General features: G+C 41.6%; 1 protein-coding gene across 1 annotated transcript in view; it reads left to right on the top strand.

Moving 5' to 3' along the window:
- Positions 1–12,863, top strand: part of LOC120022004 (integrin alpha-5-like) — a 51,669-nt gene that overhangs the window by 15,825 nt on the left and 22,981 nt on the right. Inside the window, exons 2-7 of the mRNA XM_038965809.1 lie at positions 3,590–3,720; positions 10,510–10,610; positions 10,968–11,091; positions 11,328–11,389; positions 11,854–11,899; positions 12,540–12,665. Of these exons, the coding sequence (XP_038821737.1) occupies positions 3,590–3,720; positions 10,510–10,610; positions 10,968–11,091; positions 11,328–11,389; positions 11,854–11,899; positions 12,540–12,665 (590 nt within the window). The remainder of the gene's footprint in view (positions 1–3,589; positions 3,721–10,509; positions 10,611–10,967; positions 11,092–11,327; positions 11,390–11,853; positions 11,900–12,539; positions 12,666–12,863) is intronic.

The raw sequence follows: 12,863 nt of genomic DNA, 5'->3' as shown, positions 1-12,863 counted from the left end.
GAAATCAAAAGGGGATGGTGTTAAGAGATAGATGGGAGAGGTTGAGGGTAGAGGAAGGAGAGGACTAAAAACAAACAAAATATAACTATTGTAAAATAGCTTGTGTCCATAAAATGTATATGTATGTATAAGCTGGAAGTAGAAGTCTAAGTGTTGTTGTTCATTAGTTTACTCCAATTAAGGGAGGGTTGGTTAGGTTAGTGGAAAAAAATTAAGGAAAATATATTTTTAAAAGATATGTACAGTACCAGTCAAAAGTTTGGACACATCTACTCATTCAAGGGTTTTTCTTTGTTTACTATTTTCTACATTGTAGAATAATAATGAAGACATCAAAAATATTAAATAACACATATGGAATCATGTAGTAACCAAAAAAGTGTTAAACAAGTCAAAATATATTTTATATTTGAGATTCTTCAAAGTAGCCACCCTTTGCCTTGATGACAGCTTTGCACACTCTTGGCATTCTCTCAACCAGCTTCATGAGGTAGTCACCTGGAATGCATTTCAATTCACAAGTGTGCCTTGTTAAAAGTTAATTTGTGGAATTGCTTTCCTTCTTAATGTGTTTGAGCCAATCAGTTGTGTTGTGACAAGGTAGGGATGGTAGACAGAAGATATCCCTATTTGGTAAAAGACAAAGTCCATATTATGGCAAGAACAGCTCAAATAAGCAAAGAGAAACGACAGTCCATCATTTCAAGAACTTTGAAAGTTTCTTCAAGTGCAGTCGCAAAAACCATCAAGCGCTATGAAGAAACTAGCTCTCATGAGGACACATCCACGGGAAAGGAAGACCCAGAGTTACCTCTGCTGCAAAGGATAAGTTCATTAGAGTTTCCAGCCTCAGAAAACAGCAATTAACTGTACCTCAGATTGCAGCCCAAATAAATGCTTCACAGAGTTCAAGTAACAGACACATCTCAACATCAACTGTTCAGAGGAGACAGAATTAGGCTTTCATGGTCAAATTGCTGCAAAGAAACCACTACTAAAGGACAGCAATAAGAAAACGAGACTTGCTTGGGCAAAATATCAGGAGCAATGGACATTAGACCAGTGTAAATCTGTCCTTCGGTCTAATGAGTCTAAATTTGAGATTTTTGGTTCCAACCGCCTTGTCTTTATGAGACGCAGAGTAGGTGAACGGATGATCTCCGCATGTGTGGTTCCCACCGTGAAGCATGGAGGTGAAGGTGTGACGGTGCTTTGCTGGTGACACTGTCGGTGATTTATTTAAAATTTAAGGCACACTTGACCAGCATGGCTACCACAACATTCTGCAGCGATACACCATCCCATCTGGTTTGCGCTTGGTGGGACTATCAATTGTTTTTCAACAGGACAATGACACAAAACACACCTCCAGACTGTGTAAGGGCTATTTGACCAAGAAGGAGAGTGATGGAGTGCTGCATCAGATGACCTGGCCTCCACAATCACCCTACCTCAACCAAGTTGAGATGGTTTGGGATTAGTTGGACCGCAGATCGAAGGAAAAGCAGCCAACAAGTGCTCAGCATATGTGGGAACTCCTTCAAGACTGTTGGAAAAGCATTCCTCATGAAGCTGGTTGAGAGAATGCCAAGAGCATGCAAAGTTATCAAGGCAAAGGGTGGCAACTTTGAAGAATAAAACATATCAATTATATTTTGATTAGTTTAATACTTTTTTTGGGTACTACATGATTCCATATGTGTTATTTCATAGTTTATGTCTTCACTTTTATTATACAATGTAGAAAATAGTAAAACATAAAGAAAAACCCTTAATTGAGTACATGTGTCCAAACTTGTGACTGATACTGTATATATTTACACAAAAATATATGGGGGATTGGAAATGATGCAGACAATTACATTGATGGAATCTACAATGTATCTGCAATATTAAAGCTGATCTACCCCCCCCCCCCCCCAAAAAAAATGTGTTTCCTGTTTCTCCCACCTTCGCTCCCACGCTTCTCTCTCTCTTCTACCCCCTCACCCTTTTCCTCCCTCTATCAGTCCAGTAGAGTCGATGGAGATAAGAGCTAGCCTTTGCTATGATCTGCCCTTTATCCTTGATATTTTCCCCAGATTCAGTACTGTCATCATCTGCTCTTTCTTTTTTGCTCAGAGGAACAACCTCCCAAATGATAACCTTAGTTACGCAAGTCTATTTCCTGAAACGGATCTAATGGGGAACGTTAAGACAGATTGGTTATGATGATGATAATGATAGGGCACCTCTAAAATGAGAGTTGGGGGACCTCTAAAATGAGGGTGATGCTCACACTGCATAGAGAGGATCCTTGTATTCACAAATGGTCTCAGAGTAGAAGTGCTGATCTAAGATCACTGTAAGGATGGCATTGGCCAGGTGATGAGCGGTGCCTGGTTTCCTCCAGACGTGACTCTTGGCATTCAGGCCAAAGAGTTCAATCTTGGTTTCATCAGGACAAGATAATCTTTTTTTGTCATGGTCTGAGAGTCGTTTAGGTGCCTTTTGGCAAACTCCCAAGTGGGCTGTCATGTGCCTTTTACTGAGGAGTGGCTTCCGTTTGGCCACTCTACCATAAAGGCCAGATTGGTGGAGTGCTGCAGAGATGGTTGTCCTTCTGGAAAGTTCTCCCATCTCCACAGAGGAACTCTGGAGCTCTGTCAGAGTGACCATCATGTTCTTGGTCACATCCCTGACCAAGGCCCTTCTCCCCCGATTGCTCAGTTTGGCCAGATGGCCAGCTCTAGGAAGTTCCAAACTTCTTCCATTTAAGAATAATGAAGGCCACTGGGTTCTTGTGACCTTCAATACTTCAGAAATCTTTTGGTACCCTTCCCCAGATCTGTGCTTCGACATAATCCTGTCTCGGAGCTCCACGGACAATTCCTTGACCTCATGGCTTGGTTTTTGGTTCGACATGCACTGTCAACTGTGGGACCTTATACAGACAGGTGTGTGCCTTTCCCAAATCATGTCCAATCAAATGAATTACCAAAGGTGGACTCCAAGTTGTGGAAACAACTCAAGGATGATCAATGGAAACAGGATGCACCTGAGGTCAATTTCGAGTCTCATAGCAAAGGTCTGAATACTTAATGTAAATAAGGTATTTCTGTTTTTTTGTTTTAATAAATTTGCAAACACTTAAAAAAAACTGTTTTCGCTTTGTCATTTGGGGTATAGTGTGTAGATTGATGACCAAAAAAAAGTAATTTTATCCATTTTAGAATAACGTTAAAAAAAATTGAAAAAAGTGAAGGGGTCTGAATACCTTCTGAATGCCCGGATCCATGAAGGGAGAGTAGCCAAATCATAAAAAAATAATTACTTGGGGCGGCAGGTAGCCTAGCGGTTGAGTGTTTGGCCAGTAACCGAAAGCTCGCTGGTTTGAAACCCCGAGCCGATTAGGTGAACAATCTGCCGATGTGCCCTTGAGCAAGGCACTTAACCTTAATTGCTCCTGTAAATTGCTCTGGATAATAGTGTCTGCTATATGACTGAAATGTTTATGCTTCCTGTACTCCCACTTGTTATTTTTGGATGCTGTATTTTTGCCCAACTGTGCACTAATGTTGTGTTTTTGTGTTATATTTGAACTTTATAGTGTCAGCATTCTGATTGGTGCTCCCAAAGCTAACACCAGCCAACCGAATGTCAACGAAGGTGGATCTGTGTACTTATGTCCCTGGAGCCAGGGCCAATCGAATTGCAGTGTCGTCCACTTTGACAATGAAGGTAAGGTACCTGGCTGAATAACCTGGTGATATTAGTAGTGAATGAGTAGCACTACCGTAGAGCTAACGTGTCAACTATCCACTGTGTGATTCTCTCAGCTATTCCATCTCAGATCAAAGCCTTTGAGTAAATGAATTTGTTGATTATTTAACCTGTTTGAGGGGATGAGGAGAATGACTTTATTACTCCATCATAAGAAAACAAGTAACATTACCATTCATTATAAAACTGGTTGTTTGGATCCTGGATGCTGATTGGACGAGCAGCGTTCTGACACATCTATGCCTGCTAACAGTTCCATCGGAAAATGATCACTGCACCTCCATACGAATATCATGTTCATGTTGCTGTCCGAATCGTCTCTTGTATTTATTTAAACTCGCACATCATTTCCCCTTGCTTCCAGCCTAGAGGTGCCTAGCATTTAGTTTGGTACAGCGGGGGTTAATATAAGCCTCACTGTCTGCAAGTCCGACTTCGGAAACAATGTTTCACTTTTGAAATTTCGGATCTCTGTAAGTTAGTACCGTACATACGGTGCCCAGACGAGACAAAACAACTTTTTCTACGCCAGTCGAAATCACGCATCAACGACATTATCATGGATATATCCAAGTAAATACCAATAGAAAAAAAGCTCAAACAAACAAAAATCCAGCGTGTGTACTGTCATTCCAGGTTCAATGTTTGACGTGACTAAGTTAGCTGAAGTTGGCTAGCTAGCTAGCAAGTGACAAGAACGTTATCCAGCCTGCATAGCAACCATTTTGTTTAGTACGGACGACCAGTCCTTTCACGTCTGTAGCGATATGGCCAAAAGAACTAACAACCAGATTTTTGTCCGGACTATATTTTTGTGGAAGAATGAAATTGTATCAATTGACTTATAAAAATAAAGTTCTAACTAAAATATGTAATTCATTGTTATTGTAATATGTTGGTAACAGTTTTATAAAAGTGATAAGGCACGCGAGGCTCTGCTATCGTGTCGGGCAGACCAACGGTATTTACCTGTGACTGTATTAATGATATAGCACTGCCTCTTGTGCCGTGTTGTTTAACTAGTGGTTACAACATTTAACAATATATATATTTCACCTTTATTTAACTAGGCAAGTCAGTTAAGAACAAATTCTTATTTTCAATGACGGCCTAGGAACAGTGGGTTAACTGCCTTGTTCAGGGGCAGAATGACAGACTTTTTTACCTTGTCAGCTCAGGGATTTGATCTTGCAACCTTTCGGTTACTAGTCCAAATCTCTAAGCAATAGGCTACCTGCCGCCCCAGCATTGTATTTCCTTGTACAAACATCTAATACAAACGTCTAATGAATTTCCCGATTAACAATGTTAACGTCAGGTGTCATAAAGGTTTCATACGTACATTTGACAAAGAATGTATACCGCAACGCTTTCATAGCATACCTCCAGTTAAAGTTGGATTGTATATACATAAAAATGTGTCTTCAGCCATTAACCTGTTTGGGCTGCAGGGGCAGTATTGAGTAGCCGGATAAAAGGTGCCCATTTCAAACGGCCTCGTACTCAATTCTTGCTCGTACAATATGCATATTATTATTACTATTGGATAGAAAACACTCTCTAGTTTCTAAAACCGTTTGAATTATATCTGTGAGTAAAACAGAACTCATTTTGCAGCAAACTTCCTGACAGGAAGTGGAACATCTGAAATCGATGCTCTCTTCTAGGGGCTGCCTATAAAGGTCCTTGATATTTAATAGAATACATGCACTTCATACGTCTTCCACTAGATGTCGACAGGCAGTGAGAGAAGAAATTGAGTGTATAACTTGATCTGGGCTCGAATGAATGCTCTTCGTATGACGTGTCACCAGTTTCCTGTTTTCTGGAGAGCGCGCGAAGGGATCTGGTTTTGCCTTCTGTACAGCTGTCGTTATAGACGACTAATATCTCCGGCTTTGATTTTATTTGATACATGTGACAATATCATCGTAAAGTATGTTTTTTCAATATAGTTTCATTAGATTATTGAAATTTTTTCGGGACGTTAGGCGTATTGCGTTGTCTGCGTTTGTTCACGAAGGAGAGCTTAGCGCCACTTTGCTAGCTTTCCGTGCTAATTGACTGGAGAAGAGGACATTCTAAATCCAAACAACGATTGTTCCCGACAAAGGACCCCTTGTACAACATTCTGATGAAAGATCATCAAAAGTAGGACCCATTTTATGATGTTATTTCATATATCTGTCGAACATGTTGTACTAGTAGGTTGCGGCCAGGTTTTGGGCACGCTCTCGCCATAACGTAAACTGCATATCGTAATGAAGTTATTTTTAGAATTCTAACACGGCGATTGCATTAAGAACTAGTGTATCTATCATTTCCTATACAACATGTATTTTTTAGTTATGTTTATGAATAGTTATTTGGTCAGAATATGTGAGTGCCAGAAAAATATCCGGACGTTGTGGGAAAAAGATGCTACGTTAGCACAATGTATAACCACTGATTTCAGCTCTAAATATGCACATTTTCGAACAAAACATAAGTGTATGTATAACCTGATGTTATAGGACTGTCATCTGATGAAGCTTATCAAGGTTAGTCAAAAATTATATATCTTTTGCTGGTTTGTTACGATCGCTAACTTTTGCTGCTGGGGAATGGCTTGTGTTTCTGGCTATTGTGGTAAGCTAATATAATGCTATATTGTGTTTTCGCTGTAAAACACTTAAGAAATCGGAAATATTGGCTGGAATCACAAGATGCCTGTCTTTCATTTGCTGTACACCATGTATTTTTCAGAAATGTTTTATGATGAGTATTTAGGTATTTGACGTTGGTGTCTGTAATTACTCTGGCTGCTTCGGTGCCATTTCTGACGGTAGCTGTGATGGTAGCTGCAATGTAAAACTGATTTATAGCTCAAATATGCAAATTTTTCGAACAAAACATAGATTTATTGAATAACATGTTATAAGACTGTCATCTGATGAAGTTGTTTCTTGGTTAGTTTGGTTGGTTCTTGGTTAGTTAGGTTGGCTTTGTGCATGCTACCTGTGCTGTGAAAAATGTCTGTCCTTATTTGTATTTGGTGGTGAGCTAACATAAATATACGTGGTGTTTTCGCTGTAAAACATTTTAAAAATCGGACATGTTGGCTGGATTCACAAGATGTTTATCTTTCAAATGCTGTATTGGACTTGTTAATGTGTGAAAGTTAAATATTTCTAAAAAATATATTTTGAATTTCGCGCCCTGCACTTGAAGTGGCTGTTGTCATATTGTGCCCGGCTTCGGGCTTGCAGCCATAAGAAGTTTTTAAAGAATAAGGCTTCTATTTGTGAGCTCACTGGCAATGATGACCCTGAGGTTATAGTGGCAAACCTCTGCCAAGGCTTAGAGATTCTTCACCAACGATGCTCTGTTTTTATTTAAACCATTCTTTGAAGTTTCTCCTCCTGTGCTTAGTAGTGAGTGAGCCCTGTCTCATCTTCCCCCTTTCTAAAGCCCCTAGGTTGAGGTAAAGTTTAGTTAAAGCTCTGCATCCACTACATCCAGTGTCTCCACAGGACTTTGGTTGATTTCCTGCCTGGCTGGATTGAAGCCCAGTATTGTAACTTTAATTAGGTCAAAGCAATGGGCCAGGGTTCCGATCTAGAAACACGGTTACGACTGCTCTTAGAGTTTTGCTTTGGTACTGCAGTTTACTGACGCCCAGCCCAGGAAGACAATTTCCATACACGGTCACATTGAGAAATCAGATTAGAAAATTCCTTTGTGCACAGAACATCCATTGAATTATTCAAATAATTGTTGCTGAGGCTTATTTTTTTCCCATCGCTCACAGCCCGAAGATATTAAAATGTTATATTCATCCAATGTCTGCTGTGTTTTTGGATGACATAATCACGCCGCTGCTGCTCGTGCTGCGCCCTGTGCGCAATGAGTGCATGTGATGTTGGTTCGTATAAACCGGATGCAACCCGGGTATAAACGGTCCATGAATCAGCGAATGCAAACATGAGTAGAAATCTTTGAGAACAACGGGCGGACATCTTGGACTCGGTCTCCAGTTGTTATTATACATCATTGGGCCAAAGTCATTATGGGGACAAGGACCCCTGGGCTGCCTGCCCTAGCTCTGCCTGCCAGTGAAGCAGTCACAGCCACATCAGATATAAGCAGGAAGTGATGTCCACAGTTTGAGGATCAGAGAGAGTGCGTTATCGCATACTCTCACACACATACTACATATTTCATATACACATACACACACTGGATACACACATACTCTGACACAAACACACGTGCACACCCATACACACATACTGTACATTACGTAGACACATACAGACACTGGATACACATATTCAGACACACAAACATGCATACACAAAAACTGGATGCACGCATTCTCGTGTACCTAAACTGTTTATAAGTACACAAAGATAGACACATGCACTGCTTACAAACACAAACTATGTACACAAACATGTACACATCCACAGGCTTACATATGCAGTCATGCCCACACACACACACACACTAATATGTACACTCTCCAAATTGAAGGCACAGCTGATGTGATATGTGAATTCAGGAAATTAGCTGACAGCCGTTTTACACAGACAGACAGGTACAGTAGACACACACACACACACTGCCCCAGGCACTTCCTTTCCCAGTTTTTTGCAGTGCAGCTTTTCCCATGCAGGTCTCTGGGTTCAAAAGGCATAGTGTGTACAGACTCCAGCAGCCAGCCAGACAGACAGACATAGGGCATTGCAGTGGTTAGGGAAGGTTAATGTCACCTGTCAAGTCCATGAGTCAGACAAATGAATCAAACCACACACCCAAGTCTACTGCATTAAAGGAATGGTTCATCCACATTTCTAAATTTGTTCAGATTTTTCTTACCTTGTAAGTAGTCTATTGGCCTGGATTGTGTCACACCCTGATCTGTTTCACGTGTCTTGTGCTTGTCTCCATCCCCCATCAGGGGTCTCCCATTTGTTCCCATTATCCCCTGTGTATTTATACCGGTGGTTTCTGTTTGTCTGTTGCCAGTTTGTCGTGTCTAGTCAAGCCTACCAGCGTAGTTTTCCGTACTCCTGATTGCCTAGTCCCTGTTTCTAGTTTTCCCGGTTCCGACCTTTTCTGGCTGCCCTGAGCCCGCCTGCCATACCATTCTGCCTGCCCTGACCTCGAGCCTGCATGTCGTCCTGTACCCATCTGACTCTGACCTGGTTTACGAACTTCTGCCTGTCCTCGACTTGCCTCTTGCCTGCCCATTGTCTATTAATAAATGTCAGAGACTCTAACCATCTGCCTCCTGTGTCTGCATTTGGGTCTTGTCCTGTGTCGTTATAGATTGACTGTCTGCCGTTGACGACACATGCTTTTTTAATGAATTTGGGTGAACTATCCCTTTAAGGAACATTTAAGGGTGTTCATAGCAAGGCTTGTCCTCATTCGTGTTCATTCTCTCTCAGCATGACTAATATATGCTGTAAGTTTGACCTAATGTTACCACCCAGGAATTTTGGGTGTACTCTCTCAAAGCCAGCTGCTCAGTGTTTTTGTCTGTCACAGGAGACTGTTTTACCCCCCACGCCTTCACAAAACCGGGACCAGACTACGAAGGACAAATGTTTCGATTTCAGTAAAAACGCCTTCCAAGTCCTGCTGAACAGTTTTATGTTTGCCAATAGCATGGTGGATGGATTAAGAGTTGAGGCTCGGAGACGGAGGTTATAAAAACATCAACGCTAAAAACCCAAGGACACACATGGAACCATCTGACATGTAACAGGAACATCAAACAGGGATGACATGGGGGATCATGTTGAGACATAGTTACAATAGCCATCACTATGGTTGTTTGGAAGTTAGTTACAATAGCCATCACTATGGTTGTTTGGAAGTTTTGCTCTCAAATAAGGAGTCACGCGATGATATGGTGTGTGGTCCTTCCCCTATGACTCGAGAAACCATGCAGTTTATTAGGATACAGAAGAAATAAGTTATGAACTTCGCAGGGTGATGAAAGTGCACAGTGATGAGCTTGATGCTGCTTTCCAAGAAATATTGAGGGTCCTTTTCTGGTGACACGATGATCGATGCTTGACTGCCGTTTGACAAATAAAACGATTCTCGCTCTTATCCATAATAATCTCATCATGTAACACAAACTGTCCACCCGCACTGTATCTGCGAGCTATTGGTAAGAGCACAGGTGCCAAGACCAAAATAGGCACATTTGCTATTTAACACAACTGTTTTTGTGACAAAACTCTCAGTAAAGTTCAAAATGCAATGGAAACAATTTAAACTTTATATTTTTATTTGGTACATTTTGTGTGCACTACGTCATCATGCACTGATTTCTGTCTGCAGCTAGTCCATTTGGTGGAAGCATACCATTAGTGGGAAAATGCACATATTTTAAACTGCAATATTTTCTCTACGCCCTATGGTGAAATGTGTAGAATTGTGGGAAATTAACTCTAAAATGTACATTTCCCTCCGCTGTCAAGAAGGGAGTCGCTAAAATGTTTTGCTCGCAAGGTGGCCCCCCTAACAAAATTTAACTTAGGGCCCACAAAAGTCTAGGGCCAGCTATGACTGCATGTGTGGGTATGGATATGAGTATGCAGACCCGCAAGCCACTGTGGCCCCTCATGATGAGTTACATTTTTTTGTTGCCTCCAACCCATCAATTTCACCCATCCCTGCTTAGGCTATTAAATTCATAGAAGTATTGTATTATAAATGTGAAGGTGCGTTTTCTTTGGCATCTTCCAGGAGATCGCCGTTTCCAAGTCAACGACATCGACGTCCAGGTGGAGTTCAAGTCCCATCAGTGGTTTGGGGCGACAGTGCGTTCCCATGGCAACACTGTCCTGGTAAGATACTATGTTCTGTGGGATAGAGAGAATTAGGTCATAGTTAGAATTGATCATCAGAAAGCCAATACGGACTTGATTGATTTGATGATTTTTTTGTGTATTTTGATATTGTTTATTATTTGACTACTGTCACAAGTCGACCATAGCCCCAGTCATGAAAAGCTTTTCACAGTGTGTCAGTGATGCCTATGAACATCTGACAGCATTGTCTTCCATCAGATAGCACAACAGTGGTTTTAGAATGACGCCATCTGACAGAAGACAACGCATCTGACAGTTGATAGTTGAGTTTCTTGTGTGTTTTGAATTTGAACCCTGTCTAACCCCTATACCCTTCTCTTGAATGTGTCCAAGGCTTGTGCCCCGAGGTATTACTGGAGAACAGAACACGACGCCCCCTTCTCTGACGCCACAGGAACTTGCTACCTCTCCGTGGACAACCTCAAGACATTTGTGGAGTACGCCCCCTGTCGCACAGGTACAGTACTGCAAAATACTGTACCTGAAGTCAATTGAATGAAGTAGGGCCACGACTTTGAGTTGTGTGAGGGCTGAATCCTGACTCCAACTTGAACTTTCTTGTAAATTGACCACTGATGTCAATGGGAGATTTGTGTGTGCACATGTTATGATACAGCTCTGGCTAGCCCATTTGGGTAGTAGCCTTTCAGTGTGACTCGTCAATGTTTTCTGCTTCTCTTCCGTTTACCTCAGAGAGACATGGTCCTGCCGGACAGGGCTACTGTCAGGGCGGGTTCAGTGCTGAATTCACCAAGGTATGTTCAAGAGGAAAAGGAACAATTCATTAACAATTCAAAATAGATTATCTTGGGAGCTTTCTATATGGGGGCTTATGTCTTGGGGGCTGTTCCAGAAATCAGGATTAATGAGTTAGCCAGCTAACTGTCCCAGAAATTCTGATATAACTTAACCCTTTTGAGAAATATATACTTGAAATTAGCATGGAGTAATTGACTCGACAGCCAACAACCTATATTCAAGTTTAGCTTTCTAAATGAATCAGTAAATCATGAGATATATTTGACTGCTTGTCAAAGTTAGCTGGCTAACTGAAGGATCCTGCTTTCTGGAACACCCCACTGTATGAATTCTGTATGTTTGGCGACATAAGACTTAAAATGTAGTTATATCTGAAAGCCCCTTATACATATTCTTGATAAAAAATTTGCTTGATACGTAAGGTTCTCATCAGAGTGTTTTTTTTTTCTGTTTGTTTCAGGATGGGAAGATTGTTCTCGGAGGACCAGGAAGCTTTTACTGGCAAGGTAAGTGCACTATTGGATTTATGATAGGATCCTATTGGGACCATATGTGGATTTATATGAATTGGTTCAACTACAGGACGTAGAGATAGCATACAGTTTAGCCTAGAAAACCATACATCAACTCATTTTCTCCCCATTTTCTTTAAAGGCCGGGAATTCCGATTCTTTCAAACGTTTCCTTTTTATTAGACAGATACAGTGTAGAGAGACATGAGAGAGATATTATTTATGTCAGCATAACGACAGAGCGGGATTAAAACCTGCGCAGACGTGTACATATGGTTTCCAAGCGGCGAAGTTACCCCCTAGACCAGTGGTTCTCAAACCTCTCCTCGGGGACCCCCAGCCGTTCCATGTATTTAATCCATTCCAGAGCTAGCACACCTGATTCAACTTGTCAACTAATCATCAAGCCCTTGACTAGGTAAAGCAGGAGCGCTAGTTCAGGGCTACAACAAAATTGTGAAATGTCTGGGGGTCACCAAGGAGAGGTTTGAGAAGCACTGCCCTAGACCATCCTCAGAGCCAAACTTCAACATTCATTTCACTGCAGCTAAAACCCCATAAGACAAAGTTCAAAAGTCACAGCTCGTTTTTACCCCTGACCTCTGACCCTTATCCCCATCCGTCCTTCCCACAGGTCAGCTGATCTTAGCCACCACAAAGGAAATAGTCAAGGCCTACTACCCTTCCTACTTCCTGCTCTCTGTTACCGGACAGATCCAGACCCATCAGGTGCAGGGGAGCTATGACGACAGTTACCTGGGTGAGCATGGTCCACTTCTTCATAGTAGTTAGACAGAAGCTGCGTCTGAAATGACACCCTATTCAGTTCACAGTTGCTTTTGACCAGAGCACTAAGTAGTTGCCTTACCCGATTTCGCATTGCACTACTCCCTCTTATTGACCCATCATTTTTCTCCCATTCTCTCTCTCTCCCCCTCTCTCTCGCGCTCTGTTCCCC

The sequence above is a fragment of the Salvelinus namaycush genome, chromosome 2 (genome assembly GCF_016432855.1).
Source record: "Salvelinus namaycush isolate Seneca chromosome 2, SaNama_1.0, whole genome shotgun sequence".
Lineage (NCBI taxonomy): Eukaryota > Metazoa > Chordata > Actinopteri > Salmoniformes > Salmonidae > Salvelinus > Salvelinus namaycush.
Note: the sequence above shows the minus strand (reverse complement) of the source record. Positions and strands in the feature narration are given on the sequence as shown.